Source organism: Etheostoma cragini, chromosome 7 (assembly GCF_013103735.1).
Source record: "Etheostoma cragini isolate CJK2018 chromosome 7, CSU_Ecrag_1.0, whole genome shotgun sequence".
In the NCBI taxonomy this organism is placed as follows: Eukaryota; Metazoa; Chordata; class Actinopteri; order Perciformes; family Percidae; genus Etheostoma; species Etheostoma cragini.
The window spans coordinates 8,990,292-9,016,784 of NC_048413.1; the positions used below are offsets into that span (position 1 = coordinate 8,990,292).

Sequence of the window (26,493 nt, forward strand, 5' to 3'; positions counted from 1 at the left end):
GAAGAGCTAAATTAGACTGATTCTCTCATTTACAAAAGTTGAAGGTGGTAAAACCAAGTTAAATGCGTTGATGAGAACGTTTACTGGAAATTATTCTCGACAAGCCCTCATCCCTTTCTCTCTGTCTAAACATCAGCATCCAGGCACTGTTCCTGTTGTTATTCTATGATCTGTTTTTTCATATTCACTTAAGGCAATCAAACTCAGCTATTACTTCTACTGAGTGGAGGGGGGGGGTAATACAAGAAAAATGTTTAAGTTTATTCATTCTGTTCTCTTCACATATTGTAACACCAGGTATGTCATCATTTTTTACTGCTGAGAAGTGAATGTGTGGGAGGGAGAGATCATCTTAAAGCCTGACTGAGATTAACAATACTGCAGTAGTGGCATAAATAAAATAAAAGCACAGTGAATCATCTGTATATGTGTGTTTACTGCTATGCTTACGTGAGCATACACCAGCTAATGGTTATTACGTACTATACATGATCACACCTATTGCACACACCAGTTGAAATACTGTATTGTACTTTAGGATTGAACAGCAGAATTCATTGGCTGCAGTTGATCAGTTGGTACCAGTGAGCTTGAGCTTTACAACTGGCATTTTACAAGAAAGCGTGCTGGTCTTTGATCCTTTTCATTGGAATGGAATCATCGTAATAAGCATAATAATTAATCAGAATCATCATAATAATAATAACATTAAGAATATACAAATGATGGATACAGAAGTGATACAAAATACCCTACGTTAAAACAAACAGAAATGAAAACAAGATACCACAATCAGACATGCTTCAAAGCAGTTATGTTTGGCAAGAAAGCAGTTTTTGTTGTATCATAAAAACCTCACAGTGAAAATAGTTATGCCCCTTCAGGATTACAAAGCACAGTATTTAGTCAAAATCAATATATATTTCTTTCCTTCATCTATTTCTCCTTCATAGAAGAATCAGGCTGTGTGGTTCCACTGCGTCCAAAGCTTTCCCCCTGATGCCTCTGGATCCAAGTTCCTTCATTTCCTTTTCCACCAACAAAGACTTCTCTAAAAGGGAAGGAGCAGTTGATGACAATATACTGTAAAGGCTGAAACCAGCTGCACACTGGCTGCTCAAGCTCTAAGTAACATATCTGACATGACATGAAGGATGAAGAGGATCCTATTCCCAGCTGGGGCTACTTCTAGTCCTCAGATTAAAAATATAGATTTCAGATATAGCCTTCAAATAACATCCTTAGTCGTCTTAGCTCATTTTCTTTAGAGCTTGAGGGCAACGTCATAATTTAGAGTTAAAGTAATGAGCTCTTTGCTGCCTGAATGACAGATAAAATAAATGTATTGTACATATTTTATGGGAAAAAATTAAGCAGTCTGTGCTGCCAGCAGTCGACCAAACAGAAGTTCAGGCTTCCTGTCTAAAAAACAGACGCAGTGATCATTGCTGAATTTAGCGAGAACATATCAAACATGTCTTGCCTTGCTTTTAGTAAATACTTTAGTCTTTGGTCAATATATTCCTCCTCAGTTTATACATATATATTCATACACACACAAATATGCATGTACATACACACTTATTAACGTGTAATAAACTGGATATTTGTGCACGTATGTATTCACACTTTTTCATAAAGGACCTTTTGCACAAAACTTCGAGATCAAAATAAATAATTAATTCCAAAACTAAATATGAGTACCTGTTCATAATTCATGTGAAATAAAAAAATGACTGGAAAAAAACTAAACAAAGTCAAAATATAAAGTAGCCTTATGTACAGCGTTTATCTTCTTTTGACACAGGCTAAAAGGCGTTGTTTTAAATAAACAGACTTTGCATCTTTCAAGAAGCCAGAGAGTGAGGCTAGACATGAGAAAAACATGTGTCCTTCAACATGTATGTGAGCCAAAATGGCTGTCAAACGAGAAAATTTCCTTTCATCAAGAACACTTTCCTTTTGAAGTTTTTTTCCTCCTTACTTGGGATTCAAGTGATGGCGTCACTAGTCTTTAGCCATTCTCTCACACTGTGAGTCCTCACTCAGGGGAACATCCAAACGTGCTGCTGCCACGGCTGCTAACTGTTGGGCGGGCCATCGTTCAGGAAGTAGGTTGTCATTTCGCCTTTCCCTTTGACCTTGACCACCCCACGGTACTCCAACACGTACCCTTTGTTTGCAAGCACCTGGTAGAGGTCTGTAGTCACCTGACAGCAGAACAGAAAAGAGAGATTTATATAAGGCTGTATAAATACTCAACTGATCAAATTGAGGAGCACTTTGTTTTTTTCAAAATGTAGATAATATTAGGAATCCACGGTCTTACTGAACCAGAGACTGTACATTATTTCAAAGTTTTTAGTTCCCTCATCTTCGTTTAAGATTTGCAGGTGGAAGGTTACTTTTTTCAGCTCTTATGAGACTACAGTTTGTGTTGTTTGTTGGGGTAGAAAAGTAATTCCAAAATAATAACAGTAAACATTTTCATTTAAAGCTGCTCTAATCCTCAGCTGCCGGTTGCTCAGTATTTTTGGAATCAGCTTGCTGTCTGGTTAGTTGAGTAAATGATCTCAGCTGTAAGGTTTAGAAATTAACAGCAACACAATGACACACATAGTTTTTTATGACATCTTCCCGGATCCATGTTCTTCATATATGTTTACATTCTGTATACATTCTTGAGGCAAATTTGTGATATTATCTAAAAAAAATTGGACTTGACTTTTATGATCCCTATAACATTCAGTTTTTGTTGATAATTTTATAGAGGTGTTTATTAAATTATATGTTTTAGAACTGAGGTCATATTAACTGGTGGTGTTGTACTGGAATGTATTGTATTCAAAAGCATTTGTAATATTGGGCTTCTCTCAATATAATAAACCTCTTTTAACTTAAAACCTCAGCAATAAGCTGAAATAAACTGAATTGACAGATTTCCGACATCAACAAAAACGTCACATACAAACTTCATAAAGATTGACCTTATGGCAGAGCTGCCGTATTGAATTGCCATACAATGTACAGGTATAGCTAATAAAGTGGCAACTGAATGTTACATCTTTCATGAGTATTGTTGAAGAAACCGGAATTTTAAAAGTTGTTACATGACACCTACCTGTATGCAGTCAGGTACACCTGTGCTGTCCATACGACTGGCCACATTGACTGTGTTTCCCCAAATATCATATTGAGGCTTCCGTGCACCAATCACCCCTGCTACCACTGGTCCAATGTTCAGACCTGGGAATTAAAGACAAAAACATTCCACCGCATCAACAAGCTTCCACTGTTAACATGTTAGAAAAGAAAAGCTGTTGTTTTTAACAGGCAGCCCCTGTAACTTCTGCTTAGTTACCTATCTTCATCTGGAAGTTGTTGAAGGAATGCTCATTGATGTACTTCATCTGCTCCCTCAGTCTCATGGCGTAGTCGGCCAGTGCAATAATGTGTGAACGGCCCTCCTTGTCGTAAGTGGAGTCATTGAGACCGGAGGCCGCCATGTAGGTGGAACCAATGGTCTTGATCTTCTCTAGCTGCCTATACTTCTCTTCACTGATGATCTGAGAACAGACAGTGTTTACATTTGTGCGACTTTTAACATTGCCTGTAAGCAAAGGTCAAAGGGACACACTGAGCTTTACAAATATGCCTCGACCAACTTTACCTCATCAAAGTCAGCAATGATCTCGTTGAGCAGCCGGAGACACTCCACTCCCTCGTTGTTGGCCTCCAGCTCCACGTAAAATTCAGAGAAATTGCTGATAGAGGCGAACATGACCGCCACACACTCACAGGACTGGTAGTATAGCTCGTCGTTACGCCGCTCACGCGCCAAGAAGTGAGCAGCTACGTCCTTAGGCAGAATATTATGGAGGAGGCGACGATTGTAGGCTTGCAGTTCCTCCATCTCCTCCTTCTCCTCTGTGGCCTGGGAGTGAATGGTATTTATTAGATATATTTAGCTTTTATGAATGCTGTAATGTAATGTCTGGCAGGGTCAAAGTAGAAACTAAACAGCAGATGTTTTATTATCAGACACTAATAAACTGTGAGACAACTCAATCATCTTAATCAGCTTTTGCAGAAAAGTGAAGAGATTGTTTGGAGTTAACGTGGTCAGATGACACCCTCTAGTGGCCGCTGAACATACCTGTAATTTCCACAGGAAGTCGAGGCGTGCAGTAGATTCAACCTGCTGGGCATGCAGGTACAGTGCCAGGACAAAGACTGTGAGGATCACTGGAGTCATGACCCTCAGAGACACTTTTGTCACAACAAATGGACTGCCAAGTGAAAGACACATGGGGACATTAATGGGAAAAAAACTTTGAAATGGTTAAAAGTAACACTGAATGTGCTGTAATCTTACCACTGGTTTGTAGTTTCATTGAAACTGAACCTAAAAATACAAACACAAAAATGCATTCTGGTCAGTGTAAATAAACCGTAAAGTATTCATTGATTTAAAGTGTTTCTAAACAAAAAGGAAATTCTTACCATTGAGCGCTAGTTTCATTTAAATCACTAAAAAATAAAATAATGACCATTAGAACAATAATGAAATATACAAAACTCTGACATTTAACTAAAATTAAATTATGTATTGCAAGTCGTACCTGTTTTAATGAATGGCCCAAATGGGTACAACACAATCGTATTATTTCAAAATGTTCGATATTGGTGCCAATACATTCGGTATTGATATCAAAACAATATTGGGGAATATAAGCATGCTAAAACCCTTTTGTTTCATTTAACAAACTATGCCCCCTCCTCTGCATTAGCATTTACAACCTGTACCACTCACATGGCATTGGAGGTGACAAAGAGGTCTGCGTTGTCGAAAAGTGCTACTTGTGGCCACTCCACCAGCAGCAGGAAGGTGAGCTGGATGAGCAGCATGAGGGCCAACTTCCCTATGCTGCTGATCTGCAGGAACACTGAGCAAGCTAGCAGCGTCAGCAGCACACTGTAGCTGAAATACTGGAGAGCCCCATCACAAAAAGGTATTGTCAACAACAGATCTCAGAAAAAAAACGCAAATGCAAATTTGACATTTTCATTTTTGAAATGGTTTGACCAGTTGCGTAGAGAACACAGACAGTGAAGTGGTGACATAACAATGAACTCACCTCAGGAAAAGGGCAGGAGGGGCCGTTGCTGGGACAGATCTCCAGACCCCCGTCAATGGACACATTCAAAGTGCGGATCAAACAGGGCGTCACCAGCGCTGCAGACGTGTTCAGCTTCTCGGCTACGCATTGTGCCAAGCTCTTGGTGTCACAGGCAAACTGCAGTGAGGCCGGGCATACACGCACATGCATTGAGCATAATTTTCAACATGTATGGTTTGTGTACTGTATGCACATGCTGACTGTAATCATACCATATTAACAAAGGCAGAGATGAAGACAAGGATAATTGTAAATACTCCAACCAGGGTGCTGTTGGTGCGCGACTGGACAATCTTCTTTGAAACAGTCTGCATTGCAGCTGGAAAGAGCTTCAAGAGGAGGGGATAGGGGAAAATAAAAATTTATACATATGCAGTGAATGACACATTAGCAAAATATCAGTTTGTGCATTTTAAAATGTTACCTTAATGCATGAATATATGGCACAGATGAAAAGGATGTTGGCGAGTATGACAAAAATACTGATGTAGATTCCCAGCATGACTGGGGTGCTGCAAGGGAGAATACATTAACATAGTTATAGAAAAACACTTAAACACAGTTATAGAGAAACATTTAAAGTGCTTTCACATCTGTTTGGTATGAACACTGTCAATCCAACCCTTTTGTGTGTGACTGTGTTAGAACTTGTATTATTCTCTTATATTCATCCATCTGCTTATTGTGAAATGTTTGTGAAATTTGCTGGAAGTGAAAAAAAGTTAAAACAGGTGCAGTATTTTGAGCTAGTGTCATAAACTGTATTTAAGCATTTCATTAATAAAACATGACACATCCAACCAGTATCCTGCCACCTGTAATATTATGGAACAAGATTCAGTTTTTGTGCTGTTTGTACGAGAACATACGCATACACAAGGTCTTGTTGCAGTCTGGACTAATACTTCTCATAATGCATTTTATTAGGTAACATGGAGTTAAGGTCACCAAAACCGTCCAATGTGCCACCTGTGCATCTCAATGACTTACAGCTCTTGGTTTACTTTTAATAACTCGGTATGAACACAAAGGCATCAATCTATATTTTTTATACTCAGTTCGGACCAAACAACCCAAACTAGTGTGAAAGCAACCCTGAAAACACACAGTACATACGGGAGGATCTACAGTAAATGAATTTTGGAAGTACTCACTGTGGAAAGATAACAATCTGTATGAAGGATATGAAGCAAAATACTAGTAGAGTACATGCAACATAACCTCCAAAACGATCGTCCACCTTCTTGGAATACTGCAAGAGGAAACATCCGAAGAAGAAAAACAGAGTCAGATACGAGCAGCAGCCAGCTCCCTCCTCCATACATGTATTATATTTAAGTTGAAGAAGCCAAGACGACAATCAGGGGTCTTAGGATGAACCTTTTTCTCCAGGCTAGATGTCTGGAAAGTGAGCAAGAACTTCTTAACATGGTCTTTTCTTAGCTGGTCAATGCTGCGAGCGTCAATGGCTCGCCCCAAAAATTCATCAACCTCGTCCTCCGGGTTCATTGTCTCCTGAACACAACGGCTGCAAAAAGATAAAGGTTCTTAATGACATCCAGTAAAGCCCCGCAGCATTTTCATATGTATTAAGTGAGTCAGTACTCACTTGTCTTTACTGGAGGTCTCATCAATTCCCTGAAAAAAAAACAGACACAAAATATGAATCTCAGAGAAAAGCTGCTGCCCGGCTTCCCATGAATGTGTGTGTTTGTGTTGATTCTTACCATTTGTCTGAAGACTTTGGAGTCTTTGGTCCTGGAGAAGGTTCTGTCGGGGACCCAGCGTGGCATCAGCCCCTCATTAGAGTTGGCTCTCGTCCTCTGCATCTTAGCCATCACCGCCTTCTCCTCCTTCTGCTCAGAGGGAAGAACATGAAGGCTTGACCAGCTGTTCTCATACAACACAGTCAATGACAATATAAGTGACTAAATACACTAGAAGAGTTCTTTTTTTATTCATTCATTACACCCACAAGGAAAAGTGTACAGTCAGTTCAGGATCTAGAAAGATTACTTTATTCACAAATATGTCCACTCTCATCTGTTAAGATTATGCCTCCTTCACAGCTGTTTATGTTAAAGTTATTATACGCTTGTCACTGTTTACCTGCAGCTTAACACCCATGCACATATGCTGTATATGTCTATGTTAACACAACCAGCTTGAGGCTTCTAGGCTCTGCTGAGTTACTTAAGGGCAATGTATCAGTTTGGGTTCAGTTAGCCTCGTTAACTATGAAATGCAGCTCGGGAAATTATTTTGGACAAATTTAAATGGACTGAAAGTCTAAGGACAAAGAAAACTTGATACTAAAGAAATTAAAGTATGAGAACATTGAATGCAACTGAAAATGTAATGTGGACAAAATTATTTGTGTCTGTTCATTAGGTGTTGGCTCTCAAATAAGCACATTGTTATCCAACTAGAAGAGTAACATAACAACTGGATTTATTTGCTCATGCAAAAGTGTAGACATTACTTTACACTTGGGGAAATCCTCTGTTAACAGTACATTATATATATATATATATATATATATATATATATATATATATATATGTCACATACTCCACAGATACAATTCATCATAAGGATTCAAAGAGCCACATGTATGTTTAATATTAAAATTATTATTCGGTTTTGTGCACTATAAAGCAATTAATACTGTACTGTATAAAGGCTTTAGGCTGCTCTACACGTTATTGCAGGCCCAGTTTTGCATGCAGGCTGTCCCTGTTCCATCTCTCTTTCAGTTAAGGGGTCCTTGGCTTAAAAACATTTTGAAGGCTCCTGCTCTATAGGATGTGCTAGAAGGCTAATGTGCAATAATAATACTTAAAATAAGGGTAAAAAACAAGGATTAGATCAAAAGAAATAAACATTTCAATGTTAATGATAACTTATCTTAAACTGATAAACTTGAAAAAAACATTTTAAAGTTTAAAAATATAAATGTATGTAATATATGTATTCCAATGCATATTTTTCCTGAACGGCATGCTGTAATAAACCTATACCATTGCGTTTTTGTGCACTGACCCGTTTCTGGCTGCAGCCAAGAACCAGGAAGGTCTCGATGCTGTTGTCCTTCAGATACGCGTTCCTCTCACCTCCAAAACCTGGTTCCACCTCATAGTCTCCATTAAGATACTGCAAGGTGGCCTTAGTGATGTGAATCCGCCTACAAATAGACAAGACATTTATATATAAAACCTGCATATGTGTGCGTTAACATATTTGAGTATGCAAATGAGCGTGTGCTTTCTTTCCTCATTGGTATATGCAGAACTGGTAAATACCAGACCCACTTCTGAACATATATAGCAGCTCTGAAATTACCAGATAACATAGGTCAGAGAAATGACCTACATGAATTATAACCAAAAGTAAACAACTGTTCTTCAAATGTTGTATATTTACCGATGAATTAGTTACCTTGAGAAAGATTATGCAATTTTTTTAAGTGAACCTCCTTCACTTAATTGGTTATAAAGAATCTTAATGGGTCGTTTTTATCAAAGAAAAATCTGTTGACCACTGTAAATAGTGTTGGGTTGATAGCTATTCTACATTGAGATTTTTTTTATAATGTGCGAAGTGTACGTGTGTGTGCACCTGTGTTTATTTCCCTCACCCTGCTTTGCCTCCCGCCTCCATGTGGTTGGCCAGCGTGACATCGTTTGACCACACGTCAAACTGCCACTTCCTGAGACCAAGCACACCACAATGCACGCGCCCACTGTGAATCCCAACACGCATGTTTACGTTGACCCCTGTCACCTCGCGCACCAGCCTGCAGACACACAGCCCAGATGATCAGTGTCTCCAACAAGACATTTAGCAAAAGACAGCAAACAAACTAACTCCAAACACACATGCAAACATATGCAAACACCACTTCTACTCACGAGATTGCCTCTATCATGTCGACGCCCATCTCCACACAGCAGTGGGCGTGGTCAGCCCGGGGTTCAGGGAGTCCAGACACACAATAGTAACAATCACCCAAAATTTTAATACGTAGACAGTGGTTCTCCTGAAAAAAAAGATGAAAAGAAAAAAATCAGGTTGATAAATTGAAGGATTCCAAGAAAAAAAAAAAAAGGAATAGTTTGACATTTTAGGAGCTGTCATATCTGTAAAATAAAAACAAATAAACATTACATTACAAATAAACATTACATTACAAATGAAATGTATTATTATTTATTATATTATTACTTTACAGCCAGGATTAGCTGAGTATAAAGACTGAAAGAGAGGGGAAACAGTTAACCTGGATCTGGTAACAAAATCAGATTATCAGCCCCTCTAAAGCTATGTCCTAGAATGTCAAACTACTCCTTTAAGAAAACACAACAGACATAGGAGAAAGGACACTGTGGATCCTTACCGATGCCAGCTTGTCAAAACGGGCAAAGAGTTCATTGAGTGTCATGACTAGCTCCTGAGCCGTGCATTGAGAGGCCAGGCTGGTGAAACCCTCGATGTCTGCAAACAGAATACTGTGGACGAGATAAAAGAGGTGGAAAGACAGAAGAAAACCCCTTTTACTCTTTGAATAAACCTATCAAGCATCCTCAATTGGGTTCAGTGATGAAATTTTAAGATTAGCAAATGATTATATTTTCATCACCTACACAGCAGCAGCAGTACTACAGTTTGTTGTAGTATGTTACTACTGTATGTGCTGACCTTGAGAGAGGCGGAAATGTTTGGCCTTAAAGTCTTCTGAAGATCAGTGCCAGTGTGTGTTTGTGTGCGTGTGTCTGTGTCTGTGTGTGTGTTTGTGTGTGTGTGTGTGTCTGTGTGTGTGTGTGAGAGAGAGTGAGGGACAGAGGGACTGTGTGCAGTGTGTTTGCTCAGTGCTGTAATTGAATGTGCGCTGAAGCTCTCCATCTTTGGGGATTATCTTATCTTGGCTTCTGGTGATTAAGTATTCCCTCACTAGTGTTAATTAGCCTCCACTCTGCCAAATCACTCTACCCTCTTATGACACTGTGAGAGTGTGCGTGTGTGTGTGTGTGTTGGTGTGTGTTTACCAAAAAATGTATGTTTTGTGTTTCATTTTATGGGCGACACATCTTAACATGTATTATCATATATTTTAAAGATGACATATGATACATAGCATATACATCATGTACTATAGGGGTATCTTTCACTAATATTACAAGTGTGATGACAGTAAACAAGGTTGATAGTAAGTGAAATTTGAATTCATGGGTAAAACATGAAATAAAGCACTGAAGCCAAGTGTCCCGGCTGACCTGACATTGTCGTGTTTCTGGATATAGATTTTATGGAACATCATGTTTTCCTTCTTGGCATTGATGTCAGCCTTCATCTCCATGGCAACGTGCCTTGGCAACACTGAAAGCAACAGACGTTCCTGGAAAAAAAAAATACACAAAAAGATTTTGCAGATTGTATCATTCACAACATAGTTGTCAGTATGTGCAACATGGACTGATTAGTATGAATTAGAAGGAGGTTTGGTTTTAGGCAGAAGAGAAAGGTTAAGTCAGGTTATATTCTTTATTTCTACTATTGTCAGCAAATCCCATGAAAGGATAAAAAAAAACAATGTGACCAATTTTCAAACATTTACTTTTTCTGCAGGAATGAATGGGCTTTAGAGGAACAAACGGGGATGGGAAGTCAAAAAGTATTGAGAACGCAAACACATACACTACCGGTCAAATGTTTGGGTTCACTTACAAATTTCTATTTCACTCCATTATACCGTAGACAGGATACCAGCTGATCTGGGTGGGTGGCTGATCTTTAATGCAATATCTACATTTCCCATTATCAGCAACCATTCATCCAATGTTCCAAAGGCACATTTTGTTTACTAATCTGATATTATTTTAAATATACTAAGGGTTATACTAACTAAGAAAACATTAAACAACCCTTTTTCAATTATGTAAGCACATAATGTAATCTGGAAACTGCTGCCCTGGTTAAAAAAAACAAGGCAACGGATCTCAGCTGGGATTCTGTCTATAATGGAGTCCGATGGAAATTTGTGAGTGACCCCAAACGTTTGACCGGTAGTGTAGATTTGGTAATTTCATAGGATATGTTAACAATAAAACTTTAAGAATAATTAATTCTGTTACTTAGGCTGTAGCCTCCATTTCTGAGTGCACAGTGCTTTTTGATTGTGTTATTTCCTGTCCACGTTTTTAAGTATTTTTGGGTAGATTTTTGTGTCTTTATTTGGCATCCAACAGTAGAGAGAGGTACAGTGTGGAAGTACCAGAGACACAAAATAACACCCCAAAAAGTGTTTTTTTGAATGATATGGGCACTTTAAATTTGGGCAATAAAAGGAGCAGCACTTGGTACGGGGTGGATAATCTGAATTTTGATATCTGGAGAACATATCTACAAATACAAAACAATATTTGTTCTGGAAACAATGTTTGGAAAAGTGACTGATACTGAGACATATACTTTTCACAACGTCAGATATTCTTTTCAAAGGGAGATAGTACTGGTGTAACTGAGGCTTCTACAGAGTGTGTTGCAATATAGGTTGCTTTTAGCCTTAATGTTGTTAAACTAGCTAGTTAATTCAAGTCCTTTTATATCGTCTTTTAAAGTTGATCCAGTTCAACCTACGAGAGGTTTTGACAGCTTGTGCTCATGTTTTGCTTCCAGGAAGAAAATGCCTGATATCTTTACTACAGAAACCGACGAGGGGAGGACTCATTGCCCAAATAGCTAAAAATATATCACTGCATGTAAAGACAAAGAGCAGAAACAGACAAAAAGCTAACTGGCCGTAACTTCTGCCGACAGCCTGAATATGAGACTCGTGTTCATTTCAGTCACTTTATTATTCCAGATGGGAAAATTTGGTGCAGTCAGGATTACACAATAAAAAAAAACATGTAAAAATAAACAAAAGGACAACAAAACAAAAACATAAAGCCACAATGTTTCCTGTACATACAATATACAGAACATAATTTTACACAATACTCAAGCAGCAACATCTGAATACATTCTAATTTAAATGTGCAAATTAAGCTGGGTTATTGCATAGGCAACAATTGTGAAGTATTTGCATTACTTGAAAACATATTTGAAAAATCTGAGATTCACATTCTGTTTTAGTAGTATATTTTAGTAGTAAGTATTTCAAGTTTTTTTTTACGAGTGAAAGGAATTCAAGGTTGAGACCATTTTTTCCAAAAACAAGTGTTGGAAAAGGTGTTATATTCTGGCCAATGTGGTAAATATATACATACAAACAAATGTGTACAGCATTTGTGTGCAGGCCTACCTGTTGTTGATTCTCCCTCTGCAGGTGTAGTCTGGCCTGGATGTATCCTCGGGTCTCCTGGAAAGCTTGTCTCTGGGAAACCTCAGCGGGGTAGTGGGTACAGATACCAATTATGTTAGTGCACAGGAAGATCAGGACATTAGCGCTCACCTGGAGAGACGAGAGAGGAGGGAAGAAGGACAAAGGAAGTGAATAAAGCATTTAAGCATAAACATAAGCAGGTATAAATTAATTTTTCATTGTACTAGTGTTGTTTTTAGTGCTTCTGGGGAAAAAAGGTTTCATGAATCAGAAACCTTAGTCTTTATTGAGAGAGAAAGGTTCCCAGGATGTACACTTTTAAATAGTTTAAAAAAGGATGTTTATTTATCTGTGGGTTTAATCTTATATCCTATTAAAATTGTGTGGTTGACTGGTTTCATTGACAGTGAGAGCAACAGTGATGCTGACAGAGACAGTACATTTCAAGTGCTTGACTTTACCAGAAGAGCTTAACATAACATAAACAAGACAGCTTTATTCCCATCTACCTCTTTCCTCAAACATTTGTTTACTGTCTCTCTCAAGAGACTTGAGACAAACTACATACATTAAGAACCCTTCACACGGTGTGATTTCAGGATGAGACTAAAGTTGATAACTGTGAGAGAAACGTGGTAAAATCTTTGGTCGTCAGTCCAAGTCTAGTCCTGGATCACATTGTGAGACATGTCCACCAACGACCGATTTTCTCACAATGTGACTGCTGCTATAATCCACAACTACCAACCAACCAATCAAAATGCAACATAAAAGAACAGAGCTTGTGGCATTTTGGCCAAACTTTATTTATTGTTTTCAGATGGATAATGTGAGCTGATAATGTGCCTCAGCTCTCTTTCTATATAATGTCTGCATGCAATGGTTGCGCTACAATTCACCACAACGTTGTCTGACAGAACTCAATTGTTTATCGTACAGTCTGACACAGACTTCTACCAAGATTTGATTAGACTAATCTCATACAGTGTGACACGTAACAAACATACACAATCATTGTTGTTGTTATTGCACACTCTAAAGGCCTTCAAACCACGTCAACAGGATTACAAGACAATGGATGCACAAGATATATATTCAGCCGGGTTAATAACATGAAAACAGAAACGCGTTTGTCCAAATATTTGTGTCAAAGCTTTCTATAAATTAGTGATAGACGACTTTATTTTCCAGCTGATATATTGGGCCGATATATGCGTTTTTACGTGTATCGGCATTGGTCGATACGTGGCTGCTGCGTGTTTTAGTTACAGACAGGCATCCACAGGCAGCTCTGTGTTGCCAGAGACGCAGCAGTTCATGTACAGACCGTGCACTGCCCCCCCCACCGCTAGCACCATGGCAGTCTTAAATTACAAATCAAGCACCTACTTTTCAGGTTTATTGTTTTCTTAAATTATTTAAATGTGTTGACAAAGGTCATTTTGTGATGAACTGATTGTATCTGTCTTATGATATGTCAGCAAACAAGGCATCATCCAGGCTGAGTTGTAGATCTTGATGAAAGCCTTTTACCCTTGCAGTTAACCATATGCAGTACACCCATCCATATGATGTGCATTGCACACATCATTTGGGTGATATGAATGTAAGATGATTGCAGAAGTGACACTGATCTGTGTTTTTGTTTACAATCTTTAAAGAAATGGCAGAGCAGATTCCGAAAAACAAATTCAGTGTGTCAGGGTTTACAGTTTTATGATATAAATTGAGGGAGAAAAGCAGTATCTGCTCCAAATATCGGCAGCCCTTATTGCTCATCGTCTAAGGCTGATGGAAAAAAAAACAGAAAACAATCACTATCGGCATCTGCACTATAAAAATCATATCGGTTGATCCCTACTATAAATATGAAATATTAATTACTCTTTCAAACACACCAGTTAAATTTAACTTTGCCCCCAACTAATCTATTTGTTAATAATCTATTGAACAATAGTCAATAATTAAATTGAGTAAGTGTGCACCAGAAGGAAGCCCAGACATGATACAGCTTGTATCAAACACTAATAAGAAGCAAAGAAATGGGGTTCAGGTCTAATTTGAAGCCCAGCTCATTTAAACTCTCTCTGTATTTCTCAGTTTGACTTTGCACGTTGAGTGATGCGTTTTACGCCATCGCTGAGAAAGGGCAACCGTTAACGGTCAATTTTGGAGACAAAGAGGACATAAAAACTACAAGATAATTACCTCTTCTGAAGAGTCAATCATGATTTTGAATCCACCCTTCCTCTTTGAGCTAATAGAAACTGGTGTGGGAGGGGTGGGGGTGGTACTCCAACCACCAAAGGCTTGCGTCATGTGGATAGTGTTGTTGTCATTACTTGGAATTTCCCATGGGGGCGACAGAAACTACGCACATCTAGCTTTAAAGGTCCCATGGCATGAAGATTCACTTTATATCATTTTAACAATAATATGAGTTCCCCCGACCTGCCTATGGTCCCTCAGTGGCTAGAAATGGCAAAATGTGTAAACCTGAGCCCTGGGTATCCTGCTCTACTTTGAATAAATTAAAGCTCAGATGGGCCGATCTGGACACTTTCCCTTGTTACCTCCCCCTTCTCTGTTTTGCCCACCTAAGGAATTTGGCCCGCCCATGAGAGAGAGACATCATGGCTTTTAAACGAGCAAAGTGGCAGTTGGTCGTGGCCACACCCAGCCCAACCTTGCTCAAACGGGTCAGAAGTTATTAAAGGGGCGTGGCAACAGCATACAGGGCGGTTTAAACCATCACCAATCAAAAAGAAACTCTCTGCTGAGTTCAATGATACCTTACACAAGACTCTACCTTAAATGGTTCAAAAGAGGCGCATGGACGGCTCAGTATGTACAACACACAAGTTTTACGTAAATTGGATAACGTTTGTCATATAAGGCTGATTTCTTGTTGCCAACGGGGGGGCTCTATGACCAAAAGTCAATTTTCACCTGTAGGTGTCCTCAGGCCTGGACCCTTGTCAAACATAAGAAATTTTGGGCAGATATGATAGTGTACACTAAAGTGACAACAACTTCTTTGTTCATCAATAAATGTTAAAAATTGCCACCACACCACGCCCACACCGTTTGAAAAAAATGTTTTTCTTTTAATAACTTTTCACCTTTAATGTGTTGAGATATTACAGACCAAATTAAATGTCCATCAAGTGAAATCTCTAGGAGGAGTTCATTAACGTATAGCACCACCTAGTACTGCTTTGGGGATTTGTAGGGGTCGCTAGTGAGCTACTTGTGTGTGCCTATTCGTGAAACCCTTAAAATACGTACATTTTCACCAGGATTATATGCGACCGCCAATTTTGGTGAGTTGTTGAGTATGTTAAGCCCCTCAAAAAGGCAATTCATTTGCCGGTAAAATAATTCCTTCAGTTTCAATAGGGCCTTCGCCACTGTCGCCGCTCGGGCCCTAATAATGAAAATAGCAATAGAGGATAAAGGTGACCCAGGGTGACATAGTTTCCAGAGTATCACAGACATAAGAATAGAAACAGACGGGTAATGGATAGATGAGTTGAAAAAGAAAGCAAACAAACAAGGCAAGGGGGGGGAGGGTAAAAAACAGACCAGCAGCATGAAAGACAACAGATAAAATGATAGACTGACATATGTTGGTGGTCAGAAGGAAAGAAGTCAAAAGAAGCCCGATGAGGAAGGAAAAAGACAATGCAAGGTCCACAAGAGTAAGAAGAGTATGAGTTAGTAAGATCTGGAAAGAGGGAGAGAGAGGGGGGGCAGGACAGATATGGGCCATGGTGACATTAGGCAGATGGCTCAGAGCGCACAGCTCTGTTTGCATTACTCTCAAAGATCAAGCAAAAACAGCCACAGGACAAAAGTGAAACCATGTGTTTGCAGGTGAATGCCTCCTGTCAGTCTTTATGTCTGTGTAGTCAATACTTCACTGTGTGTTTAATTTCCAAATGCAATGAGTTGCAGCTACTGTAAGTATTTGTCTGTTGAGATTCACTCAACGTGCGTATCACACTCCCTGCGTCTGAGCTCACAGACTCAAACTAATTGCTTGCTTTTCTCAAGAGGGCAAGGGCTAGTGGGTTTACAGAGCACACATTGAGGTCCTGTGTTTACGCAACAGCACTCCACTTCTTTAGTAGCTCTGCTTGGCAGCGTTTACCTTCTACCTGTACACGCCGCCACGCTCCCGGTGCAGGGCCAGTGCACCTGCTCCTCTGTGCTCAACAACACACTCATTTATCTAAACTCATCACATATTACCATATCCTGCCCAGCCTCTCCTGTGCTGGTTTGGTCCAGTACCATTATAATCATACCACTAATCATTATGATCTGCATTGCGCACTTCCTGTCAGGTAGAGTTCATGACTGAGTTACCAATATGATTATAGCTTACTAAAAGGGTTACGTTCAGTTGTTGGACACTGAAATAAACCAGGAATTGAACATCACATCACTGGAACACTACATAGTTTGTTTGTTTTTTGCCATAAAGCAGTTGTCATTTCCCTAAGGGCTGATATGATGGAAAGAGCCAGCCAGTTTGTGGAGAGAACTGTTGCCTAATCCCGGGATATCAAAATGGCATTATGTAAGAGCTGTTCTGATCTAGACAGGACAGGCAAAACATCAGTGTACACAACATAGATTAAAGTGTATTTTTAAACAAAAAGCAAACAGCTTAGAGAGGATATGCAGGCTTAATCAATAAATGATCAACATTGCTCTATGGATCCATTGCTGAATAAATGACTGTGAAAAATAATAACAATAATAATCATAATCATAATAATAATATTGCAAGTATGTTCATCTTGTTCATCATCTTAGTTTAGTTTGTTAGCATGCTAACACTTGGCAGTTACCACAAAACAAGTTTAGCAGATTCTATTTGGTCATGAACCAACATATGATGGTGCTTGAGGAAAAGTTGGGGGATTACCAAAGTTAATGCAATATCCTGAGGGCGAGATGGTGGTTTGTACAAAATGTAACAGCGATCCAGTCAATATTCATAACCACGTCAACCTCATAGTGGAGCTAGAAAAAAAGGCAGGGATTACCAAAGTCATAAAGATTCATCCTCTGTACAAGATTTCTGGGCAATCCACCCAATAGTTAAGATATTTCAGTCTGAACAGACGTAGTGGATTGCTAATGCAGTGATGATATCCACCTGCCCATCATTGGTGATGCCTCAGCAGCAACACTACACCTTTCCTCCACATCCAAACACAACACTCACCACCGCTCTACACCTAATGAAGCCTCTTTGAAGTGACCGTCTCAGAGTTGGAGGAGCAGATCGAGGATGAGAGGTGCGCTGATGGATAATTCACAAACTTTATTTATAACTTTTCTCCTCCTTTATGATGGATTTAGCACAGCAGCCATTTACTTTAGCAGGAAGCCTCTGGTCATGACAGTTAGTCCATAAACATTGACTTTTAAGGCAAGCAGGCCCCTTTTCAGACTTGAGGAGAGAGCAAGCCAAGTGGACGTGTCAAAACGGGACATTTAACAGCATCCTACAAGATGGACACAACTGTAATGCACCTGAATTTGATTCTTTAAAGCAGCTAAAATCAATATCGTTATATCAACATAGTACAGGCTACTTGTTTGTGAAAGGGGCCACAGCAATAAACCTACAGAACTCACCAAACTCTGCAGCTTCCCTCAGCTCTACAGAGGTTTATAGCATCTTTTAGCCTATTGTTTTGGTTTTTGGCCCACATGCTCACTGTTTTAGTTTATTCACACTGCTCTCATAGCATAATGTTTTTCAGCCGTAGCAACCAGCTGTTTTCAGTGACGGACAAAGCTAGAGACTACCTGGTGAACACAGGGAAGCACTGAGCAACTAAAGAGCCTGACATTTTTCACGGGAGTTAAGACAAAAAACAGAGCTAAAAAGAGTGAATATTGGACTTAAATCTCAGAAACATGACTCCTATCATGAATTCTAATGTTGCTCAGTAACTGCTGGATGTATAACTAAGTAATTGTTTGCTAACACCAAATCAACAAAGTTGATTCTATGTCAATGTTGTATTGTCAACTTTGTTTCTGCTGCCCCCAAGTGGTAAAAAAAAAAAAACCTATTGCAGGTTAAAGTGCTAACATAAATATAGTCTATCTGTGCTATGAAGTAATTCAATTAAAGAACCCTCTCCAAAACAGACAGTAGGATGTGACTAATAGTCAGCACTAACAAGCCAACCACACTATCTTAATCAACTGGCTGAGGTTTACGGATAGTGCACAGTCCTTCCTAGAATGTCAGCTAAGTATCTCTTTTTATTATTGGAGTGTTCACACAAAGGTAACTGACCTGACCCCTATTTTATTCCCTCAATCCCCCCACCCAGCACTGACCACAAAAAAGTGTGTGTGTAGGTGTGTGCACACATACAAATGCACAACATTAGCAGGTCAGAGAAGATCCTAACATTTCCCCCCAGACGCCTAGTATTACTATTGTACTGCAGGCCCCTTACACATCAGTTGACAGAATCAAAAGTTCAGAGGCTTAAAAATGAAATGAAATAAAAATGCAATCAATATGCAGTCAGTCAGTTTAGAAGTTGTTGATATGCAAAAGCAAGCTTTGCTATAATGTTTATTCAGGTATTATGTTCACTTTCCTGAATAAATGTTCCTGTTAGAGAGCTCACTTTGAAGCCATTATATATATATAATATATATATATATAAGTCATTATAGACCTCTTATGCGTGGAAGATGGAGATGTGATGATTTTATACAGTATATAACTCAATGTTGTTAAAGTCTCTGTCTCTCTCTCATTCTCTGTGCGTCTTTCTCAGGCTCACACCCACGGAGACTGTGAATGATCAGAGATGGCAGCACAGCTTTTCACTTAGCAACTATCAACCACATTCCACAGCCTCCCTCCAAAGACCTGCATTCACCCAGCCAGGTTCAGGGAGGGTGCAGTGTGGGGACCAGCTAGGGAGGAGGAGGGGGGCGGCCTAATGACTTTGTCTTACATGTTGTTTACGCCGACATATCACAGTTCGAACATGTTGTATTCTCAGTACGTACAGACTCTGGTTTGGTCCTTTACAATTAATTGTTTTCACAAGCAACACATAAATTATAATATTTTAAAGGTCCCATATACAGTTAAAATGTCCAAGTTAAGAGAGCCCAAATTCCAACAAATCAATTCAGTGTTCATTGCTACCCTTGTTAATCTTTTTGCTTTTGGACAGCAAATGTGTAGATTACAATGACAACGATGAAAGATTAACCATCAAAACTCTTTTTGATTCAAGACAAAGGTAGACAAAACTGGCTTCTCATTTCAAGCCAGTAAAGCTTGGGTAGACAGTATTGTTTTAGCGTCATTTGGCAAAAAGAAACAATAACCTTTCATCATATTGTAATTCAAGTGGTTTGAGGGAAAACTAGACTTCTATACATCCTCTTGGCTGTTTTCAGGCCTTAGAAAATCTAGCCCATATTGGGAGACTTTGGCCAATCACGGGTCCTGCAGTGCCGAGTTGTAGTTGCTAAAATATGATTGGACAATTGCTGTTCTGACAATTAAATTGACTAATCCTTTCAGCACTGCTTTTACCTCAAATGGTATGGAGCCATCTTGGACTACTGGAGAAAATAATTGTCCAGACAACTGTGTGGAGAACAAGATGCTGATTTACAAGACCTTTTCCCTGAGGGAGCAATGACTGATGGGATATTGTTGTTGAAACAGGGCCAACAAGAGTGCAAGTCAGAGCTCATCGACCTTTGAGGAGTGTCTGGAACTCTTTACAACATCTGTGTTAGATCAGGCTCTGTAAAACCCACTCCAGCACCCCAAACATAATGACGATGCTTTACTCATGACAAAACACAAGAGTCTCCCCCGTAGGTTGCACGTTATCTTTCCTTGAGAGCATTGATTATTTATTTCCATATTCTTTCATTTAAATTTTTTCCCCAACTTCCTCCCACTCTGACTAGCGCTCTGACTGTCACTTTTAGCCTTTGTCAAAGAGTGTGTGCGTGTGTATGTGGTGCCAGGCAGCTGCTGGGTTTGTGTAGTCAGCCTGAACCTCATGTCTACACACAGCTCGCACTGCCCTTATCTGAAATGACCAGAACCACATCAACAGATAAAGAGTCAAGCCCCGCCTGCTCACTCTGCCGGGTGGTCTACACACTGCCTGGAGGTGAGCGTCGCCCAGCTGCAGCTAACTGAGACGCACTAAAATTAAACATGTTTTACAGTGGTAAAACTTTTAAAAAAAAAGACTCTTTTAAGCTACAGATAAAAATATATTTTGGAGCACAATCATCTGTACAGTGTTGTTATTTCTGCAATTTGTGATGAACAGCAGGGAAGAGTTTTTTCCTTTCTCAGGAAATCATTTTCAGGACAACACCAATCTATTTAAAGCTATTCTTAGTTTCTTAAATCTGTCATCATTGGGACTGACATGAAGCAGTGTCATTTAAACAAAACTGAAACACTGTGATGTGGGAGGACACAAAGTGGAATCTTTTTTTTTATTATTTAGTAGTTCTTTAGTTCTTCAATTTCACCTTTTATTAGTTTCCATTGCAGTGAATCTTTTTCTGTACAAGAAAAATGTTGACTTGACCTGTAAATATCACAAATATATCAATATATGTCACATTGAAAGATTGTGACAGATCCACTCCACACACCTGTTTTTATTTAGTTCTGATAAAACAACAAAAGAAGAAGGTTAACATGAAAACCTTTCATTACATTGCTCAGATCTGTGTCCAAAATCCGCCCCTCATTCACGATTTTCTGTAATAAATACTCAATAGTTCAATCTGTATGATTTGTTTGTTCTATTGATGTTTACTCTTTACTGAGCGGTAAATTGAGACTTTGCATTGTGGGATTGTTAGATCCCACAGTGTTAGATGTTAGTAGTCCCACATAGTTAGTAATATTCAGGAATAATTTATACAGAGGTTCCAACAGTAAAAAGGTACTAGATCTGGATTTTTTCTTGTCAACTCATATACTGGATGCAGTTTAATTGGGCAATCTGGTAAGGAAGTAGTGTATTTTCTGTATTTAAGTATGGGATGGATGCATAAGATAAATCACAAAAGAGCAGGATGTGGGTAGCTGATATTATATCTATGCTCCTTTAAAACAGTAAATGGTACAAATGTTCCCCAAAGAGTAATTAATTCAGAAAGCCAGTCACAATATATTTTATTACCTAAAAAAATCCACTGATTATACTGCCATTGGAACTCCCCCTGTCATCACTTGCATTTGTCAAGAAATACATGTTTCTATCAACATAAAAGTATAACTGATGACCCAAAGATTTCCATAAATAGTTCAACTTGTTGGCTTTACTGCATTTCTTCCTCTGTCTTAGACAGCCATGTCTGTAACAATTGCATGTAATATAAATCCAGTTATTTGAATTTCATTGGCCATGTTTAGACTCCTTGTCCTGTTTCTGTAAACATGGACGGGGACATGCTGGGGGTCCTAACACTGGAAAACTACACACCACACAGTTCTGCTGGCAACCAGGCGGGTGTGACTTCTATGGAGAGAGTGTGACTATTAAGTATTTTGGCGGTGGAGTTGCAAAAGTGTTTTTATTAAAGAACAAAAAAATCTGCTCAAAAAAAGAAGGGTTTTTAAGAAGTTTTTTCTGGAAACGCATTGGACACCTGCTAGGTGTCAAAAAAAAATGAAACCAAAAAAACTCTTAGAGGAGTTATGTCACCATGACAAAACTGTAAAGGGGTTGTAATTAGCAATAAAAACAATTATGTGTGCCAGAAAAAGAAACTTATAACAAACAGAACCATTCAAGCCAGAGAGCTTTCTTTAAAAAGTGTGTATCGAGGCCTAAAAACACATCCTGAATAGAAGCTAGTGACATGCACAGTCATCGCCAGCTGACCAGAGATAAGCTTCCCTGAACCACACAACTGGCAAACAACATCCTGTGTATCCTTCCCTCTCAACTCCCCCCACCTCTACACATATGACTACTCCTCTGTCATTGGCATGTTAAATTATGGACTGTCTCATTTTGACAGCGGGGGGGGGGGGACAAAGCGCAAATCTATCCAAGCATCTATAGAAGCAGCCAAACAGTAGCGTGTATATAAAGCTCGGAACCCTCCGTCATCAAGGTCGGCCAGCTTTCAGATTCTAAGGAGAAAGTGAAGAGCAGAAATCAATTCTGACCTGATTTTTACTTGAAGCAACGGTTACCAAACTGTACACCAGCAGGCTGAACTGGGTCTGCTTGCTGCTTGAGTCGTAGTTGTTTCCATGGCAACGACTGGACCAACTGAATACAAGCACTGAGGGAGACACTTAGCAATGCTGTTTATTCCCCATCATTCTCAGAAGTGATGGTAAACTAATTACTCATTTTCCAGTGCTCTCATTGGTCTACAGATTAAATCTGTACCCGTGTAATCCTCATACACGTAAATACAAACAAGTGAAATGTATTTATATGGAGAAACAATTACGCAATGTGGGATCATATCACATTCAGGAGTATTAATGCTTACATTTTGATACACTGCAACCTCTGTGGAGCCTTGTGGTGTGTGTTTGTGTGTTTGTGTGCGTGTGTGTGTGTGTGATCCCATTGGTCAGCAACCATCCTGGTTGTGAGCAAAGTGTACATGTGACAGGTATCCTTGTTAAAATGCTGCTGCCGCGTTAAACACACAAATTATTTATCAAGGAGGCTGTGAACAGGACTGCGTGGGGAGAATATCGGATTCTCCTCCGATCACACCGCCTTGCTGCCTCCTCCTTCACTTATACTGGGTGTCTTGTTCTATAGCTGCACCTTTGCACAGGTGATTGCCACACGCTGACACTCCCTTTAATGGGATCCAAGTACAAGGTCATTCAGGCACCGGGAGCTGATGTTAAACTGTGAACAGCCGATAGGGTGTGAGATTTGCTCTGATTAAAATGTTGTTGTTTCTTCTCTCTGTTTAACATCCTGGAAATTTCAAAATTGAGTAAACAGCCATTTGGAAAGTTTGACGTGAGAACAAAGTGGATAAGCACATTACTACACGTAGTAGCACATTATTATTTTAACTATAGTCCCTTATCTTATTTACTGAATAAAAACACTTAGTGGGAGCTTGACAAAGAGACCTGTGAAACATATTGACTAGGCACTTGATTCGCCCTCTGTGGTATTTAATGAGCTTTTAACCTTAACCCTTAACCCTCTTAACCCTCCAAATCTGCAGTGGTCAAAGATCTATTCCAAAATGCATTCTCCTAGGCTTTATTAATACACAATTAGTATCTATGAATATACAGTATCAGCCTTCAGTGTATGTGTAAATGCTGGCCCATGTGTATGCAGAGAAAAGGGGGTTAGAGTGACATGCCTGCTGCTATGACGCAGGCTCTGATAAGACTGTTCCATGTGACGCAACAGTTAGCAGAAACGCTAAAGGCTGTGTATTTTTAGGACTTGGTCTTTGACCTCTCACAGCATTTGTGTTAGCAACATCCAAACAACAATTCAAGAGATTGCCGGGGACCAAAAAGCAAATAATGCCGGGGTGACGAATGTACAATATTGAGGAGTTTCAATGACAAAATGAAAATAACAATGTAAGCAGAGTGGCGTGTATAAAATGTGATTGGGCTTTACCGGTGCATTTTTCTGATTTAATCCTGGATAGAAGCAGGCACTATTTATGTCAGTGTTCACACTCAAATAAGATAAGATAATAGATAGATAATTTGTTTATTAGTCCCCAATGGGGAAATTACTGCACTACACTCTGTGTACACACTTTTTGTTAGTACTCACACACAGGCCTGAAATAGACACACATGCTCAGGACCTATACATGCACTATACATGGAGAGATGTCAGAGTGAGTGGGCTGCCAGCTGAACCAGCGCCCTGAGCGGTCGGGGGGTACGGTGCCTTGCTCAAGAGCACCTGGCAGTGCCCAGGAGGTGAACTGGCATCTCTCCAGCCACCAATCCACGCTCCCAACTTTTTGGGTCCATACGGGGATTTGAACCAGTGACCCTCCGGTTCCCAACCCAACTCCCTATGGACTGAGCTACTGCCACCCCAAATAGGCACCCACACATACAGGCAGGACAATAGTTTTGTGATGTTGCTTCCCCAAAGAAACACAAACAGCAGCAATTCTGACAAACATTCAACAGAGACTAGAAAGGAAGGTGACAACCATAACAAAACATTGGAGGGTGTGTGTATGTGTGTGTGTGTGTGTGTGTGTGTGTGTGTGTGTGTGTGTGTGTGTGTGTGTGTGTGTGTGTGTGTGTGTCTATTGATGGGTGGGACATGCTAAAGTGTATGATCCGTTCTGCTATGGCTAATTGATTTTAGTTAAGAAGTCACAGACACAAAGAAACGTGAGCAGTTACAGCAGAGTGAAACTCACATGTAACAGGACGTCTCCCTTACAAAACCACTTGTTCCCACAACGTTCGAGCTTTGGTAGATTGATTGTTTGTTCTGAAAACAGATCTGTGTATAACAAGATTCAAATATACTGTAGTTCATGGTGTGAGCGTGTACAATAAGATGCTCAAAGTGAAGCTGAGAACAGACACACTTCAATTCTACCGTAAGCAGGTGTAAAAAAACACATCCCAAACAACCCCAAGAGCAATACAGGAAACATCCAGATGGACTGCATGTGTTTGGAAAGTTTTGAAGGGATTAACGGGCCATATATTTAAGAGATGAACATGAAATACTTCTCATTTAGCCGGCACACACCATCGAGACGTTTGTTAGAGCCTCAGATTACTCTGGTCTTACACAATATGAATAAAAACAGTACAACAACCCTGAAAACGAATCAATTCCTCATACTAATGCCCATTTTTCTTGTACAAATCAAATTCAAAATTTTTTGATATATTTATTTTATATCTATTTATTCACTATGGTATATTTTGGCCAAAGAAATATGATAATGGTATTTTGACTACTACATTCTTTGTGGATGTCTTGAATTAAGTTTGTACTTTCTTTAGTGTTTTGAAAGACTGTATGGTAATAAATTAATAAATGTCCTGTTATGTCATTCTGTAAAGACTGATTGTCTTACTTGTCTCTGATTTGGAGCACTTGTTTAGGACTGCAACCTGGGAGTCCCTGACAATGTAATTTAATAGATTACCTTTCATAGTGCAGCTTTCCTGTCAAAATGTCACGCAGTAAGTGGATATGGCTTCACTCCTCAAGCAAGTTGTAATGTTTTGAACAGAATTTAAAACAATTTGGTTACAAAGTAAATACACACTATATCAATTGAATGCTATGTTACAAAACAATGAGAACCCAATTGTTCACAAAAAAACTAGATCACACGAAAGTATTTTTAATCTTTATACCTCCTGAGAACTTGGTTATGAATCTTGTATCTTTTCTGTGCAAGATTAAATATTTAGGACTACATAATAGGAGTGCATGATTATGGCCAAAATGATAATCACGATTATTTTGATCAGTATTGAGATCACGATCAATTATCACGTGTATTTGTTGATTTTAACCAAAACAAATTTTATTATAACATAGGCTATTTATAACTGCTTACACATCCATATTGTGCTAAATTCCCCTTATTTTGAAGTTGTATGTGAAACATATAACTTCAAAATAAGTTACATAAAATACAGCTTCGATAAATGTAAATTAAAATTACCTTCAATAAATAGCCTAGGATATTTAAAAAATAAAAGTTTCTCTGAAAAAGCTCCTTCACTTGTTTTCTATAATAACTGATTAAAAGGGAGGGAGAGAGGGGGAGTGCAATGGACGTCTGCTACTCACACAGTGATGGCTGACTCATTATGAATGGGTCCAGCACGCGGGATGGTGAATGGGTCCGGCACGGGTGGAATGGCAGGTCAGCAGAGTTACGCATGTCGTGTACACATGTACGAAATGTCTGTATCGTCATGAACTA

General features: G+C 39.2%; 1 protein-coding gene across 2 annotated transcripts in view; it reads right to left on the reverse strand.

Moving 5' to 3' along the window:
• Positions 1-1,402: 1,402 nt before the first annotated feature.
• The window catches only part of LOC117947096 (adenylate cyclase type 6-like), a 34,624-nt gene continuing 9,533 nt past the window's right edge, over positions 1,403-26,493 (reverse strand). The window contains exons 4-24 of one of the 2 annotated variants that reach the window (XM_034875691.1): positions 12,484-12,633; positions 10,454-10,575; positions 9,577-9,688; positions 9,092-9,219; positions 8,818-8,976; positions 8,223-8,364; positions 6,908-7,036; positions 6,790-6,818; positions 6,561-6,708; positions 6,335-6,432; positions 5,605-5,692; positions 5,393-5,509; positions 5,139-5,297; positions 4,814-4,989; positions 4,504-4,530; positions 4,376-4,405; positions 4,157-4,289; positions 3,671-3,934; positions 3,362-3,566; positions 3,122-3,246; positions 1,403-2,210 (exon numbers count right to left, since the gene is read on the reverse strand). In XM_034875691.1, the coding sequence (XP_034731582.1) occupies positions 2,082-2,210; positions 3,122-3,246; positions 3,362-3,566; positions 3,671-3,934; positions 4,157-4,289; positions 4,376-4,405; positions 4,504-4,530; positions 4,814-4,989; positions 5,139-5,297; positions 5,393-5,509; positions 5,605-5,692; positions 6,335-6,432; positions 6,561-6,708; positions 6,790-6,818; positions 6,908-7,036; positions 8,223-8,364; positions 8,818-8,976; positions 9,092-9,219; positions 9,577-9,688; positions 10,454-10,575; positions 12,484-12,633 (2,670 nt within the window). In that variant the 3' untranslated portion in view covers positions 1,403-2,081. The remainder of the gene's footprint in view (positions 2,211-3,121; positions 3,247-3,361; positions 3,567-3,670; positions 3,935-4,156; positions 4,290-4,375; positions 4,406-4,503; positions 4,531-4,813; positions 4,990-5,138; positions 5,298-5,392; positions 5,510-5,604; positions 5,693-6,334; positions 6,433-6,560; positions 6,709-6,789; positions 6,819-6,907; positions 7,037-8,222; positions 8,365-8,817; positions 8,977-9,091; positions 9,220-9,576; positions 9,689-10,453; positions 10,576-12,483; positions 12,634-26,493) is intronic. The other variant, XM_034875692.1, reaches the window with a different exon arrangement.